Below are 17,755 nucleotides of genomic sequence, written 5' to 3'. Positions count from 1 at the left end.
TAATTAAGTTTATCATGCATTCCTCTCTATCATCTTGCTTCTTCTTTGTTTTATTTTATTTAATTTGTTTTACTAGCTAATTAAGCGAATAATACTTAGAGAAATAACATAATGATCGACAAAAACACATACATGCAAATGAAATAGTTAGAAAAAGAAAATAATGATCATGAAAGACGATGAAACCAACAGTGACGGCGAGATTTACCTGATAATTAGAGAAATTAAGAGACGATGAAACCAACAGTGATGGCGAGATGATAAAGAGACGATGCGAAAGAGAGAAAGAGACGATGAGAAAGTGTGTGTTTGTGTTTGTGTGTGTGTTTGTGTTTGTGTTTGTGTTTGTCTGTGTTTGTGTTTGTGTTTGTGTTTGTGTTAAGGTTTGTGTTTTGTGGCTGTAGCTGATCTGTGTTTATGTGGTTTATAGTATGGAAAGTATAGACAACGGTTGTTAAACAAAAACCGTTGTTAAAAAGTTTTAACAACGGGTTTAAAAAATAACCGTTGTGATTACTTTTCACTAACTTTGCGCCAATTTTGCGCCAAATTATTAACAACGGTTGTGCATGTTTGATCCGTTGTTAAAACGTATAACAACGGTTATATAACCATAACCGTTGTAATTAATTTTAGTAAAATTCGCGCCATACGTTCTACAACGTCTATGGTGATTTTCGGGAATAAGCGTTGTTAAAGGGGCGTTGTAGTTGCCTGGATTTGTAGTAGTGGATTGAAAAAGGATCAATAGATTTTGAGTTTCATGTGGGAGTTTGCTTTTGTTGTTGTTATTCCCCCCCAATTTCTTGTGGCATTTGACATTTGAGAACACTTTCTTTTTGCCATTTCTTTGATGCTTGGCATTTTCAACACTTGACAATTTTCAACTTTTTGCATTTCTTTTTGAACATTTTCAAAGCTACCCCATTTGTAGTGAGGGTGCTTATATTTGAAGCTTTAGGATTCTATTTTTGCTCCTCTTTTCATTTGATGCATTTGCAAACTTTTTGACTTTTCATTTCATTTCTTGAACTCAAATTTTGAACAATTTGTGCCCATTCCCTTTGATGACAAAATGTGGTAGAACATGGATGATGGATACACATTCCATTATTGATACGGTTTTTTCAAACTACTAAGCCTAGAAGGATACCAATACATCACCTCCAAGTTGTGTCAAGCTAGGGTACCTTTGTCCTCAATCGTTAAATGCTTTTGTCAAGAATAGACTCCCTATGGTGTTAGAAACACTGGAGGATCGCGGAATTCCCCTTCTTGCCTAGACAAGAAGAAGGGTCATCCCCTCTCTACCATGCAAAAACGTGGATTCGATGGAAAAGGGATCATTTGAATTTGAGTTTCATATGGGAGTTCGCTTTTTATTTTTCCTCCCCAATTTCTTGTGGCGTTTGACATTTGAGAACATTTTCTTTTTGCCATTTCTTTTGATGTTTGGCATTTCAATACTTGATAACTTTTAACTTTTTGCATTTTCTTTTGAACATTTTCAAAGTCACCCCATTTGTAGGGATGGTGCTTATATTTGAAACTTTAGGAGTCTATTTTTGTTCCTCTTTTCATTTGATGCATTTGCTAACTTTTTAACTTTTCATTTCAATTCTTAAACTCAAATTTTGAATAATTTTTGTGCCCATTCCCTTTGATGACAAAATGTGGTAGAATATGGAAGATGGTTGCATGGTTTCAATGGTCACCTTGGAATAAAGGGTAGTCAATGAGTTATCACACCACAAGGTACTCTTGACTAGGCCTTAATCCATGGGTCAAAGGATACTAACATGACACATCCTAGGGTGTTTTACAAGTATTCTATCAAGCAAAGTCTTAAGAAGAAAAAGCATCTACAAGGGCCTTATATACACTTGTCAAGCTTCTCAAATAGATGTTTTCACAAAATGTTTTCCTAAATGCAACTATATGCCATGGTGCAACTAACATTTATACAACCTAATGCATATGCTTCTACCAAATAGTATGCCATATAATCTGAGTGCAACTCCTAACAACACTTGGATACACAAACCGTAACAACAAAATACACCACATCCTCCTTGACATGTAAGTCCATCCTCCTCATATGAATTATGAAAATAAATGGAAGGGAAATAGAGATTAGAACGATCATACCAAGCAGTGTTCATTTTCCCTTGCTAATGCCTTAAATGTAGTATTGTATCTATGTGAGAAGAGAACAAAAACACAAGTATATACAATTCTACGCTACTAAATTAAAGAACATGTTTTTGGTTTTTGAAATTTTCAAATTTTTATGGGTTTTTGTTTTATGAAATTAAAGAACAGATTTTTGGGATTTTTCGAAATTTTTCAATTTTTATACATTTTGGAATATAAATTCCCTGGCGCGTCAGGTAGGGGACTATAACCCATATCATGTTATTACCCATGTAAACGAACCACATGATTCCTATAAGCCAAAGCCAACTGCATCTTGGTCCAATTATCTTTCATCGGCACAAAGTGAGCTGATTTTGTCAGTCGGTCTACTATAACCCATATCATGTTATTACCCTGCTGACTTTTCGGCAAACCAACTATAAAATCCATAGAAATGGACTCCCACTTCCACTCCGGCACCTCAAGAGACTGAATCTTACCTTGTGGTCGTCGCTGCTCCCCTTTCACTCTCTGACATGTCAAACAACGAGCCACGAACTCAGCTGTTTCCTTCTTCATCCCCGGCCACCAGAAAGTCTTCTTCAAATCTGTATATAACTTGTCACCGCCTGGATGTACCGAGTATGGTGTGCAATGAGCTTCTGTCTTGATTATCTTTTTCAACTCCTCATCACTAGGAACACATCATCTCCCATCAAATCTCAGCCACCCTCTCCCTCACTCGTCGTGGTCCCCTCCCCACTCTAGGCTGGGCATCCCCAGGTCTCGCATGATCCCCCTTCCTCGGCTCGGGCATCACCTCCAAGATATCTGGGACAATGAGGTACACCTGCTTCTCAGGAACCTCCTCCTCCTCATCATCAAAATCGGAAGCCACTACTGCCGCCGGCAAAGGCTCGGTCACTGGGAGGTGCTCAGGATCGGGTATCTTCATCCAGCCCATCCCCCAAACCCTCCAAGCTAACCCACCACCCTCCAAAGTTCTCAACCATTTATGGTCGAGGAAATACTCACAGTCCAAGGTAGGTACCGACGGGGTCAATGGTGTATAGGCCGAGGAAGCTTCAAAAGTAGTAAGCCTCTCCGCCAATCGGGTGGCAATGACACCACAGCTCAGAAAACACGAGTCATAAGAGGCCATCAAGGCTAAACTGGCACACACTATGTCTGGGACACTAAAAATGACTTTCTGAGATCGGGTGGGGTTAAGGTAGACCGCAAGCAACATCACCTCATGTGAGTTCAACTTACTCACATCCTTCCTCTCGTAAAGAAGACAAGTCAAAGCACGAAGAAAGATCTTTAAGGTGACATGCTGAACATCATTAATCAACATGTTGATGGAGGTTGGGACGGGTTTGCCGGTAAAGCAAGGCATCAGGCTACTAGCCCCACACTCAGTCGGGATGTTCCTAAGAGCTCCCTTTGCAGGTTTAGCCAAGCCGAGGTGGGTGGAAAATATATCCATGGTAAGGAAGAAACTGGTGTTCATGAGGCGGAACTCAACAGTCTGTTCCACCGCATCATACTTAAACGAACTCATGAACTCTAGAGTCAGAAAAGCATAATGTTGTTTCCGGAGGCGGTACAACCCAGGCATCCCCAAACTCTCGAAGATATGCCTAACATCGGTCTCAAACCCCTAGTCAGTTAAGAGAGTTGTGTCAATACAACGGGTGGGTCTCATCTTTCGTCTCTGTAAGGCAAGAAAATTGTCTCTTTGTGTAAAGTCCACAAAGACAACCGAAGGGTACTCAGGCACAGTTGGGACCGTAGGTCCCCCACTCCCCTCACCTACCTCGGGCTCAGAAGCCCTCCCCCTCTTACTCTGACGGGTTCCAAAAGTTGGTCTCGGCATCTGTTTTCAACACATGACTTAGATACACAAACAACATATACTTGAAAACATATAAACATTCATGTATAATCATGGAAAAGAGTTACTACGTACACACTATCACCAAACAATCCAAAAATTACAAGTGTAAGCTTCTAAATTATCATCAGAGGATCTCTACAGCTGTAAAAATTATGGCAAGTATGGCATCAATTTAACAACACGACTACTAATTTTGAAAAGTAAATCTTAAAAATAACTTCACAAATAAACAAGTTTCACAAGAATATAAGACGAATTTCAGTTTGGGGCACCTTTAAGACGGAATTTTAAGGCAAAATTTTGAGTAAAAACCATCAAAATCCACTCTAAATATGATACCCATAACATGAATCTCTTAATTTGTCCTCTTTTTCATCAAAAAGACAACCAAAATTCAATTTAGAACTTCAAACCCTAGAAATTCGAGACATACAAACCTCCAATTTGATTCGATTTTTTGCCTATCTAACAACAATAATCAACAAATTTAAGCAAATAAATCATGTGACAACAATTATAATAAAGATTTGGCACATATACATCGAATTTTTAGCATGCATTAACATCCTACATGCCTCTAATCAATTGAAAACATAGAAATAGGATAAACAATCTTACCTTGAATGATTAGCACTTAAAAAGGACGGATTAGGCAAAGAAAAGTACAAGATTCAAGTAACAAATCACAAAGACAAGAGCAACTTGGGAGAGATATAGGAATTAGGGTTTTTGTTGAATGAGGAAATAAGAAAAAAAGAGTATAGAAGAAGGGTTATGAATCCCGCACTTCTCCGGGTACTGTTCATTTACTCGATCAAGTAAGTAGGTTACTCGATCGAGTGGCCTCTACTCGATCGAGTTAGAGCTACTCGGCCGAGTTTCTGCTGGCAGATCCAACTTTCTCGACGTTATAACTTCCTAACTAGATCGAATGAGGTCTAATTGATGAAGTAGACACTCCTACTCGGTCAGGCAAGATTAAGAACGACGTCAAAAGTTACGAGTTTGAGTAACAGTTCCTACAAAACAACAACTCGTGTCGATTCCAAGGCAAACTCGGAAATTGTCACAGATTATTATACTCATTCGCGACATATTACTACTACTCGAATGCAATGCAACGGTTTCATTCAACCAGGATACTGATTACTTCATTCTATAACAAATATTACGCTACCAATTGACTTCACTATTAGCTTTCTCATGCATACATCCAACATTTTGTTTCACTTCCAATCATGCATTCGTAATTTCAACAATACAACTAACAGTTGTATCATTCTAAACATTCATCCAACATCATACCATTATGTATCATCCAAACTTGCTAATAATTAAATCAAAATCACCACGAATTAACAACTACTTTACTTAACATAACTATATCATATCATGCAAGCATTCAACCATTCATCCATCACACTTATCAAATACTACTTGCCAAACGTTACAACTAATTCAAAACTTGCTACTTATCATCCTCACCACACGCAAGACTCACATTTCTTTTATAACTAATGCGCGTGGAACGATTTGAAAAGCATTACTATCACTATATCACACCACACTGTCACGAATTATAAGCATTCCACCACTTCCATTACTTTCTTACACATTTCTACTCAACCATAGACTTTCACAGTTTCTAATCACAATTATACATACTAGCATCCATAAAGACTCCGTCACAAACATTTCTAACATAACCACTATACACACTAGACACATAATTCCCGACTCGATATCCCCATAACCGGTGACTGGCTTAAGCATAAAGGGGCCATGCTTTTGAAATAAGGGCGCCTACTCACCTAAAATTTAGCATCAGCTGGGGCTCCAATACACATACACCAGATTTATTTTATTAGACTCTCTACGTTCGTTAGGCTCATTTGTTACAGGTTCCAAAATCGTCGCTCTGATATCACTTTGTGACACCCCCATATACTAATTAGCCTTAACTAGACCTTCCCTAGCATATAAGGGCGCCACGATCTTGGTTTCCTGAGGACAGTAAATATCAAATGTTGATAAAAGAACAATAAAGTTATATTACAAGTGATTAACAAAACTACTGATATATAAAAGATACAACTCAAAACCATTATGTGAACTACTTCTGTCGTTACTCGTGAAAGACTCATACCGCCAAGCACCCAGCTAACATCCATATCACAACCTGCTAAGACTGACTGCTCGCCATAAGGGATCACGACAGATACAACAGAAACAAACAACAAGACAAAACCACACAAGGTCAGTAACTGAAGAAACACACCACAGATACAACACAGGCACAACAGAACATACACACATCACATCTCCTCCAACCAATTACCATCACCAACTGTCCACTGGACCAGCCCTGCCAGTGGGGGACTGCAACCGTTTCCACCTAAGCCCCGCTCATCAAACTGAGCGATAAACCCCATGTCCATTAATGTGCACATCCCCTCCCGTGGCGGGTTCCACGGAGGGCGAACTACGGGCGTGAAGCCACTCCCGCAAGTGACTCCACTTACCCAAGGACGCACCTCGAGAATCACAGTCAAACAATCACCATCAGCTGTACCACAACAATGCAACACCAACCAATTATCACAATCAATCAACCGTACTGACACCACATCAAACAGACCACATCAAAAGACACTCTAGACAACTAACAGTATTGAGTAGGCGAACCTACCTTTAATGCACCGCAGCGATTCCACTTCTAATCACAAGATACCAATCAACCAAGCGACACACCAATACAAACAGTACAACCATCGATCACTATCACTACAACCCTAACTGAAAACAATGATGACAATGATGATGATGATGATGATAACTTACCTATTCATAATAATCCGGCTTCAAGACCGCTACCCGACTAAGCATCCCATCCCATGGTGTAGGCATCCTCAAGGACCTCAAGGCAAGAACTATGGTGAAGGAGAAGGAAGAGTGACGGCATCTAGGTTTAGGAAAAGAGGTGCGGAAATGATTTGAGGTTTCACGAAACACGATTTATAATTCTCTGCTGCAGACCCATTACTCGATCGAGTAACTAACTTACTTGATCGAGTGACCCCTACTCGATTGAGTAGTTACCCCTACTCGATCAAGTTCTCAAACTACTCGATCGAGTAGCCTCCACTAGATCGAGTAACACATAAGACAACGACCAGAGTCAACACTTGGAAGTTTCCTAAAGGCCAAGACGGACGTCTAAGGTCGGTCAATGTCAGTCAACGGGTCCCTAAAAAGACGGGTATTACAATGGGTAGGACTTGGGAGAGAGATGTAGTAAAACATTTAGGGAATGAATACCATTTCAAGCATCCCCTCACCAAACAGTTTCTTAGGTTCTATTTGGTAAGACATTTCGAGTACATTATTTGTTAAATTAGCTTATTTGATCAAATTTCAGCTACCTTATTTTGCAAGTGTTTGACAAGTAGCTTATTAACCAAATAAATTATCTAAAATGATTTTGTAATAAAATAATTTAGTACATGATTTTGTTTTATCTTACTTTTTTACCCCTTAATTTATAATATTAAATGGTTATTGAGTTATGTTCTTTTATGAATATGATTTACTTAATCATGGACATGAAAAACCATACCTCGTTCATTTCTACATCCTCATTTACTATTTTGTTCCAATTCAATAAATCCTCTCAAATTACTCACTCTAACTATCGCCAACCAATCACCGTCATAGTACAACCACCATGCACTATCCCTTATTTTTCATGGTGAAAAGATAATATATATCAGTAAAAATATAATATATATCAGTAAAAAATGAGTGATAGATCCAACATCCCTTATTTTTCATGGTGAAAATATAATATATATCAGTAAAAAATGAGTGATTATATATCAATTAATTTAGAGTTTCTTGTGGGGTATATTGACATTAGAAATGCAAGAACACAAAACACACAAAACGAAGGGACGAATGGTAGATTTAGACAATGTAGATAGTAATAATCAAGATGTTAAAAATATCAAGATCCATTAGGATTCAAAATGTTCAGCAGCTAAAGCGTTCTTCCTACGGCCCTACCCCCTCCCCTAAGGCCCTACCATGCACCCAGCCACCCTAATCTTCATTAACACTAATTTTTATAAACCTTAATTTCATTAACATAAATTAAATTTCCCTAATTTTATATTATTGATGCATAATTAATAAATTAAAAACATGAGAACTAGTGTCCATAATTGAGTAATTTGGCGGATGTGATTAATTTTGTGATGAAGAGAACTACATCGAGTTTGTTTATTTTGTTTTTTATGGGAAGAGTAAGGTATAGAAAAGTAATGACAAAAAGTCCATGAAATAGTAATGTTTGTTAATGAAAAAGCAATTACGATACTTATTATGTGTTAGGATTATGTTATTGTATTCCAATATTGGCCCATAGAAGCCCAACTATATAACTATATAAGCAATGGTTAACATAATAATAAACACAACATTCCCCTTATATCGTCTTAACATGGTATCAAGGATCATTCACAAAAAAACCCTAATTTTAACCTAAAACAGCCAAAACGAAAATCATCCACCACGCCTCCATGTCTAGCGACGAACAACCTCTCGAGCCACCGAAACTCGATTTTTCAAACACCTACTATCTTGGCTCTCACAATGTTCCCACTGACACGATTTCTAACGTCGTTTTACGTCGCGATAATTACGATGATTGGAAAAATTCGATGAAGATGTCGCTCAAATCCCGTCGTAAATTCGGGTTTGTTGATGGCTCAATTAAAAAGCCAACTGATAAATTTGATCTCGATAATTGGGAAGTTGTCCATTGCACTCTTGTACAATGGATTCGAAATACTATTGATCCCTCTCTTCTCGACATAATTTCTTATGTCGAGGACGCATCAGTCCTTTGGTCGGAGTTGGAAGCTCAATTTTCGGTGGTTGACGGGTCACGTATCCACGACTTGAAGACCCAACTACATGACTGTCGCCAATTGAAAGGTATGGACGTCACCACCTATTATGGTAAGCTTGAATCTATATGGGATTCTCTTGTTGTTCTTGAGCCTCCGTTTTCCTGTAAGTGCGGCATCTGCTATTAAACGACTCGATAATTAACGCCTTCATCAGATCTTTATGGGTCTTGACGCGTCTCTTTATGCTAATGTTCGGTCTCAGCAGTTTCAGCTTGATCTGTTGCCCTCTCGTAGCCGAGCTTATCACGTGGTTCTCCAGGAGGAACGTCTTCGTGTTCCTTCTACCACGTCTCTCGATGTTTCTGATGTGGCGGCTTTTGCCACTCCGGTGATGGGTCGAGGAGCTGCTGTAGATAGGCGGGCTTTGCGTGATCAGGAACGCGGTGAAAGACGACAATTTTTTTATTCCTTTTGTGATACTCGTGGACATGAGCCTTCTAATTCTTACATTAAGACACAAAAATTTCCTGAATGGTGGGGTGATAGTGATGCGTGTCCTAAATATGATGTTTTACACCTTATTTTACACGCATTTCAGAGCTCATTTGTGTAGTTTATGCTACTATTTTCCCTATTTGCGTCTACTTTTGTGTTTTTGTGTAATATTGCAGAAATGTGAAGAATCCAGCGGGAAATGAGCCGAATCCGTCCCCGAGTACTTGGCATATTATTTTACATGAAGTATTTACTCGGGAAGCAAACTTGGTGCACGTATCGAGGCCTGAAAGACAAATTTACGAGGCTTTTGAAGCAACTACCTGTTGAAGTGGTCGATAGACTGGTGCTCTTGGTCGATAGACTAGAGTACGATTATCAGAAGCTACTGTTCAGCGAGGTTCAGTCGATCGACTGGTCTCAGTGGTCGATCGACCGCTATTGTAATCTGACGCAAATTAAAACACGAGAATTCCGAAGCCCATTGTAATTAGGTTTTAGGAATAAAAGTTACGTGACACTTCTATATAACGTAACTCCTGCCTACTGCTAGAGATCATCGAATTAATTAGGGTTCAATACACAGAGAAGTTGAACTTTTGATTATTTCATTACTTTAGTTTAATTTTCCGTCAAAAAAGTTTACTTTTCGCATTTGGTTTTGGCTTTCCTGTTCAATTCTTCTTTACGGTATTCTTCTATACCTTTGTCCAGTTTGTTGCTTTAATTCCTCCGTAGTTTGAATTGCTAGTTTAGATTTCCCAAAGCCAAATTTTCGTTTCATGATAGTTATTTATTTAGTTAAATTAAGTATGAATTCGTTTGCTTTATTAGTTAATTTTATTGCTGTTATTATCACCATCACGAGTGGCTAAATCCTTCGTGCTAAGATGTAGGGGATCTGTAGGTTAGACGGCTTTGACGTAGATGGCCTGCTGTCGGGCTCCGGTCGATCGACTGACATACATGGTCGATCGACCAGAGCGTGTTAGATTTTCTTTGACTTAATTAATTTAATTGCTATATTTGACGAATCGAGTGCACGCGACTAGTTGAATGCTTAGGAATTGACCGACCCGACAAGATCGAAAGATGGGGAGGAAAATAAACTACTGAATTAAGACGACTAAATTAATAAGATCGAGAGATAAGTTAATTTAGATTTTGAGTTTCATTAATCAAGAACGAAAGTTAGTATTAGTGAGATTAGGGACCCGTAGCTTAGGCCGAAAGGTTGCTACCTGTTAAATTGGACCGAGAGGACTTTTTATTTTCCCCTCTAACATGCTTAAGACAGTTTACCTAGAGTTGCCGCCGTCGAAACTATAGTGAACCGACCATCTTAGCATCCCTTTGATATTTGCTTCCATCTATTTTTATCTACTGCTCATTTATTTACTTTAGTTATAGAACTATTCAAAACAAACCCCCACACATTTGTTACTTTAGACTAAAATTAGACAACTATTAATTGCATCGCCTCTCTGTGGTTCGACCCTGACTGCCACTAGCTATAGTAGTAGTTTGGATTATAAATTTATCTTTGATACTCCACGACGGTATCAAATTTTGGCGCCGTTGCCGGGGAGGCAATTGTTTAATTTTTGTTGTTTTTATTTTAGTCTTTATCTTAGTTTAAGGGACATCTGTTCCTTAAACTTTTCTCATATTCTACTTGTAGTTTCCTCTTATGCGCAGATCACAGGGTGGTGAATTGAGACCATTAGATCCTGAGATCGAAAGGACTTTGCGTGAGTTGAGACGATCATCTAGAGTATTGCCGACAGAGGAAGAGTTGAGTACTCTGTCCAGTTACTACGAGAATGATCTATTTGAGGAAGATCCACCTTCATCTCCTGTTTCTACTTCCTCAGCTGAGACCTTTACATCTCCAGATATGGCTGAAGAAGCAAGTATAGCCAGTCACTCCGAGCCAAAATCTGAGAATCTCTATAAGGGATTCGCGTTGCCAGCCGGGACAGAAAGGAAATTCAAACCAAAACCGTCTTACATTAACTTGGTTGAGAGAAACCAATTTGGGGGAGCTGCAAATGGAGATGCGGCTAAACATATGGAGACATTCATTGAATACTATTGTTCCATACCCCCACCAGCAGGTGTGACCCAGGACCAGGTAAAGGATACGATGTTCATATTCTCGCTTCGTGATGCTGCTAGGGAATGGTACCGAGATCTGGATCGAGCTGCTAACGGGATAACTGATTGGAATTCGCTGGCCCTATCATTTTATAAGAAATATTTCTCTGCATCGAAGACCAATGCGATTAGAGCTCAGATCACAAGCTTTAAACAGGGTCCTGATGAAGATTTTCATGAGGCATGGGTCCGTTTCAAGAGACTGGTGTGAACCATTCCGCACCATGGGTTTGCGACATGGTTTCTGTGCAACCAATTCTATAATGGTCTTTATGATGATCAGAGAGCTATCCTAGATGCTGCAGCTAATGGGAGATTTCAAGAAAATAGCGGTGAGACAAAAGGGTGGAAAATCATCGATGACCTGGCCACCCATAAAGCTGAGCATGGGAATTCTAGAGGAAATCAGAGAAGATCGGCTGAATCTCCTGCTGTAGCTACAATAGAGGCCCTTACTGCAAGATTTGACAAGATAGATTTTGGGGGATCCCAAAAAGGAGGTATATATAAAGTTAATGCAGTTTCTGACGGTCCCTTTACATGCAAAAGATGTGGAGGAGAGGGACATGTTTCGGAGTTTTGTACTAGTTCGAATGAAACATGTGCTGCCTTTCAAAATTATAGGCAGACTGATACTTATCCTGATCCTTCTAATATCCACCCCAATTTGAGGTGGACTAACCAGAATGTCCTTAATTCGGGCCCACCACCGCAGCAGCAGCAGAATTATGTGCCCCCTCATAAGCAGCAGCAGTATCAAAAGCCTCCCTATGTGCCTCAGCAGCAGCAATTTCAAGGTTCTGACACTTCTGAGTTGAAAAACATGGTTCAAAATTTGTCGGGTTTGCTGCAAAAGGAGTCTCTAGCTAGAGAGACTTCTACAAAAATGTTGGAGAGTCAAATTGCCCAACTGGCAAGCAAAAGTGCAACTAGAGCTCCGGGGCATTTACCGTCGCAGCCGGATCAAAAAGAGACCCTAAATGCGATCACTTTGAGGAGTGGGTTTACCCTTGATGGGCCCGCTATGGTCGAAGATGTTACTGAAAAGGATGAGGCGGAACCAAGGTAAGAAAAAGACCAGAGTGAACAGTAGCAAGAAAAAGACGATCAGCAGGTATCTCAGTCGATCGACTGACACGCCTAGTCGATCGACCAGCCCGCGCAACAGTACATCTTCTGGTCCTGAGGAAGTCAGTCAATCGACTGACCTACATGGTCGATCGACTGAAGGTGCTGCTGATCGTGAACCTTTTCGTCCTCCAATGCCAGATAACTTGAGGGACCACTTATTTCAGAGTACGATGACTCCGACATTATTGAGGCAAGATCCAAATGCTGATGGGTCAGTTTCGGTTCCAAAGTACGACCCCACGACGGTCAATGGTTCATTTCCTGAGACAGTCTGAAGAAGGTTCGAGCTACAACAAGGACAAGGTAGTGGATTTTCAGCCTAAGTCCACTGACGCTGGTATGAGAGATCTAGAGGAGAGGGCTAAGTTGCTTCTTACACCCCCTTATCCAGAGAGATTGGTGTCGACAAAGGAACAGGTATCGTTCAACAAATTTGAAAATGTTATTCGTAGTTTAAATGTGCAAGTTCCTTTCTTAGAATTAGTTAATCAAGTGCCTGCTTACACGAAATTTATGAAGCAGTTGTTGCCTAAAAAGAAGTCACTTGATACTGTGCAATCTGTCGCACTAACTGAGGAGTCTTGTTCTTATTTGACATATACTGCACCTCATAAGCTAGAAGACCCATGTAGCTTTTCTGTTCCATGTAATATTGGCACCTTCTCAATCGAGAAGGCCTTGTGTGACCTAGGGGCCAGTATTAGTGTTATGCCTTTGAGTCTTGCTAAGAAATTGAAATTGACTAGGTTTGCAGTTACTAACATGACAGTACAGATGGCTGATCGTTCTGCGGTCCAGCCTGTAGGAGTCTTAAAGGATATTCCTGTGCAAATAGGAAAGTTCTTTTTCCCAGTTGACTTCGTTGTACTAGATATACCCGAGGATGCTCACATTCGTATCATTTTGGGTAGACCATTTCTGCACACTGTTGGTGCAGTTATAGATGTTGGCTCAGGGACATTGACCTTTAAAGTAGGGAAACAGTCCATTGTTTTTGCCCAGACCGCTAAGAAGAAAGATCCTATGTGGCCAGTCACTTGTAATACGATTTCTGAGAAGAAATCTTATTTTTTGCTTTCTGATATGCCTGCCTCTATGCCTATTTCTTCTATAAAACCTCCGCCCCTGATTGGGAGCAAATTGGAGGGAGATTCTTCTGTGTTAGATATTGCAGGAAATGGTTTGGGGAATTTGGAGCCGCATGTTGCTCCAGCTGTGAAGGAGCCAATCGTTCAAAGAGGCGGTCTAGGATGTCTGAACTATGCAACTGATGAGGAGCCAGTCAAGGTGACGGAGTCCGATTTGGATTTTGACGAGCCAGACGAGGTCATTGATTGGGAAGATGTAAAAGACGTTGATTCGTTGAGTTCTGAAGATGTTGGAATTGATATGAGTGCAGCTGAGAAGATGAGCACTGTAGAGGCTACCTCTTGTAGCCAGAACCCGAGCAAGTGGGCCATTCCGTGGCCATTCTTGATCAACTATTAGTTGATTAAGACTTTTTGAAGACATTTTATTGCTTTTGTTAGACTTTTTATTGTTTTGATTTGCGCGAGACTTCGCTTAATAAGTTTGCTTAGGATTTAAGGACTTTAGACTGTTACTTTGGATTTTGCGCAATTTTGGGCGCGTTATTATGTGTATTTGCAGGTTCATAGACCATATTAGCTCAATTTATTGAGTTAATTCGAAGAAATCAGAAACTTACAAAGAGTTTTCTCGATCGATCGGCGGTGATGTGGTCGATCGATCGAGCCGCGATCTCAGGGGCTTCTGTTTCAGACGCCCTGGTCGATCGACTGGCATGTATGGTCGATCGACCGCCTTCGCTGTTGTACGTGTTCACGTCCATTCCCCCGCTGTGTTTGGTCGATTTGCGGTGTTGAGGGCGTCTTTTCTCCACTTTATTCTCCGATTTATTTCTGTTTTCTTCCATTTTCTTATTGTGCACATAATTTTGCGTTTAATAAATTGCTTTCTCGGAATTACGCGTGGTACTTTTGTTTCTTTCCAGGTACCTATGGTAGCACTGCTGGCTACTGAAATCTCCTAGCTCACGCTGGTTTGGGAAGGTTTCCTTTTGCTGCGCTTAAAGTCTTGTGAGTTCCCGAGTTTAACTTCATGTCTTGTTTAGTTATAATAACGCAAAAATCCCATTTCCCTTTTATTTTCTTATATGATTTTGCACAATGGGGACATTGTGTGATTTGGTTTGGGGAAGGGTTTTGCGCATTGCATTCACATATTCTATTGCATTTCTGTTTCACGTTTATTGCACTTCAGTTTGCATTTGTTATTTCATTTCCTATATATATACAAAATTCAAAAAAATTAAAAAAAAATTCAAAAAATTCAAAAAAAATTCAAAAAATTGCACGTTTATTTTAGCATATAGGTTGAGTCGGAACGGTAGTATTTCAATGATGACATTGCATTTGTAGTTGTTTATGCCTAAGCCGTGCTTAATTGACATGTTATTAGTAGAATCATATGCATAGTCTACGAGTTTCCGTTAAATATTTTGCTGGACTTTAAACTTGACTTAGATTTATGGGAAACTACATCATTTTCTGAGGTTTAGAGCTTATAACTGGTGTCATTCATGACCAGTTTATCTAGGAATGTGAGTAGTTACTCCTTGTAAGACATGTTATATCAATATGCATAACTATGAACTTAATCTACTTAATACCTGTATGCATTCGATTTGTGGTTTGTTGACACATGTGGTAGAGGTCTCTTTTTCTCATTTTACCCATAAACCTCACATAGCCAAATTGCCTTCTGTCCCATAAGCTACATACTATATTTAACCTACCTTATCTGAGCTAGTATTGGTAGTTATGGGAATGTATTTATTACATTTTGGTTATATTGCTCTTTATGAGAAGTTTGGTGGAATGTTGGAAAGGAGGAAAGAAAGAAAAAGAAAAATAGAATTGAAAAAAAAAGAAGAAAAATGAAAAGTAAGTTCGGCCTTTGGTCGGTCGATTGACCGTGCACTGCGAAAAAAAAGAGAAAAAAAATCACAATCGCATAATTCAAAGTCTTTATTAAATGGCGATTTTTGCTCCCATGTTGTAGTTGTATCTTGTGGGGAGTTGACTAATTGTGGAAATTGTGAGATTAGTGCTTCTAATTAGCACCGGTTTTATTGTTGAATCTTGAGTAAGAAAGTGGATGTTGTTGTAATTTGGATCTGTAATTACTAGCTTGGCTTTAACTCCTCATATCCAAATTTATCTTAGCCCCTTCTTACCCATTTCCTCACATATCCATATTTACCTCGGCATGTGTCATGGTCATTTGTTTGGTTGGAATGCATATGTACGGTTGTAGAGGTCATTTTCATATTAGATTGCAGGCATGTTCTTATGGGTCGTAGTTAGGTGAGTGTCATTACAATATTACTTCTTTCTATCTTTTACATATACTCACCCGTATTCATTTCGTGATTTGAGCGACCCATGAGAGTCCATAATGATAAGTCTCTATAGTTAACGGTTCAACAGTTTTTGACGACTACATAACTCGTTTGCATGATTCATATTACTAATTGATTGTTAGTTGTTGCATTAAACTGGTTTAGGCTTTGCAGTTTGTATTTCGCTCTGAGATTGAAATCGTTCCAATTAGGTCTTAGGATCGAGTCTAGTTCTTGCTTGGGGACAAGCAAGGGTTTGGTTTGGGGAAGTTTGATGTGTGTCCTAAATATGATGTTTTAGACCCTATTTTACACGCATTTCAGAGCTCATTTGTGTAGTTTATGCTACTATTTTCCCTATTTCCGTCTACTTTTGTGTTTTTGTGTAATATTGCAGAAATGTGAAGAATCCAGCGGGAAATGAGCCGAATCCGTACCGAGTACTTGGCATATTATTTGACATGAAGTATTTACTCGGGAAGCAAACTTGGTGCGCGTATTGAGGCCTGAAAGACAAATTTACGAGGCTTTTGGAGCAACTACCTGTTGAAGTGGTCGATAGACTGGTGCTCTTGGTCGATAGACCAGAGTACGATTATCAGAAGCTACTGTTCAGCGAGGTTCAGTCGATCGACTAGTCTCAGTGGTCGACCGACCGCTATTTTAATCTGACGCAAATTAAAAGACGAGAATTCCGAAGCCCATTGTAATTAGGTTTTAGAAATAAAAGTTACGTGACACTTCTGTATAACGTAACTCCTACCTACTGCTAGAGATCATCGAATTAATTAGGGTTCAATACACAGAGAAGTTGAACTTTTGATTATTTCATTAGTTTAGTTTAATTTTCCGTCAATAAAGTTTACTTTCCGCATTTGGTTTTGGCTTTCCTGTTCAATTCTTCTTTACGGTATTCTTCTATTTCTTTGTCCAGTTTTTTGCTTTAATTCCTCCGTAGTTAGAATTGCAAGTTTAGATTTCCCAAAGCCAAATTATCGTTTCATGATAGTTATTTATTTAGTTAAATTAAGTATGAATTCGTTTGCTTTATTAGTTAATTTTATTGCTGTTATTATCACCATCATGAGTAGCTAAATCCTTCGTGCTAAGATGTAGGGGATCTGTAAGTTAGACGACTTTGACGTAGGTGGCCTGCTGTCGGGCTCCGGTCGATCGACTGACATACATGGTCGATCGACCAGAGCGTGTTAGATTTTCTTCGACTTAATTAATTTAATTGCCATACTTGACGAATCGAGTGCACGCGACTAGTTGAATGCTTAGGAATTGACCGACCCGACAAGATCGAAAGATGGGGAGGAAAATAAACTACTTAATTAAGACGACTAAATTAATAAGATCGAGAGATAAGTTAATTTAGATTTTGAGTTTCATTAATCAAGAACGAAAGTTAGTATTAGTGAGATTAGGGACCCGTAGCTTAGGCCGATAGGTTGCTACCTGTTAAATTGGACCGAGAGGATTTTTTATTTTCCCGTCTAACATGCTTAAGACAGTTTACCTAGAGTTGCCACCGTGGAAACTACAGTGAACCGACCATCTTAGCATCCTTTTAGTATTTGCTTCCATCTATTTTTATCT

At 39.3% G+C, this 17,755-nt stretch overlaps 1 protein-coding gene across 1 annotated transcript; it reads left to right on the top strand.

Moving 5' to 3' along the window:
* The first annotated feature begins 8,613 nt into the window (after nt 1-8,613).
* Nucleotides 8,614-9,132, top strand: LOC141638268 (uncharacterized). The gene has a single exon (XM_074447675.1). The coding sequence runs from the start codon at nt 8,614-8,616 to the stop codon at nt 9,130-9,132; it is 519 nt and encodes a 172-aa protein (XP_074303776.1).
* Nucleotides 9,133-17,755: the final 8,623 nt, after the last annotated feature.

This window comes from Silene latifolia, unplaced genomic scaffold, assembly GCF_048544455.1.
Source record: "Silene latifolia isolate original U9 population unplaced genomic scaffold, ASM4854445v1 scaffold_20.1, whole genome shotgun sequence".
In the NCBI taxonomy this organism is placed as follows: Eukaryota; Viridiplantae; Streptophyta; class Magnoliopsida; order Caryophyllales; family Caryophyllaceae; genus Silene; species Silene latifolia.
Note: the sequence above shows the minus strand (reverse complement) of the source record. Positions and strands in the feature narration are given on the sequence as shown.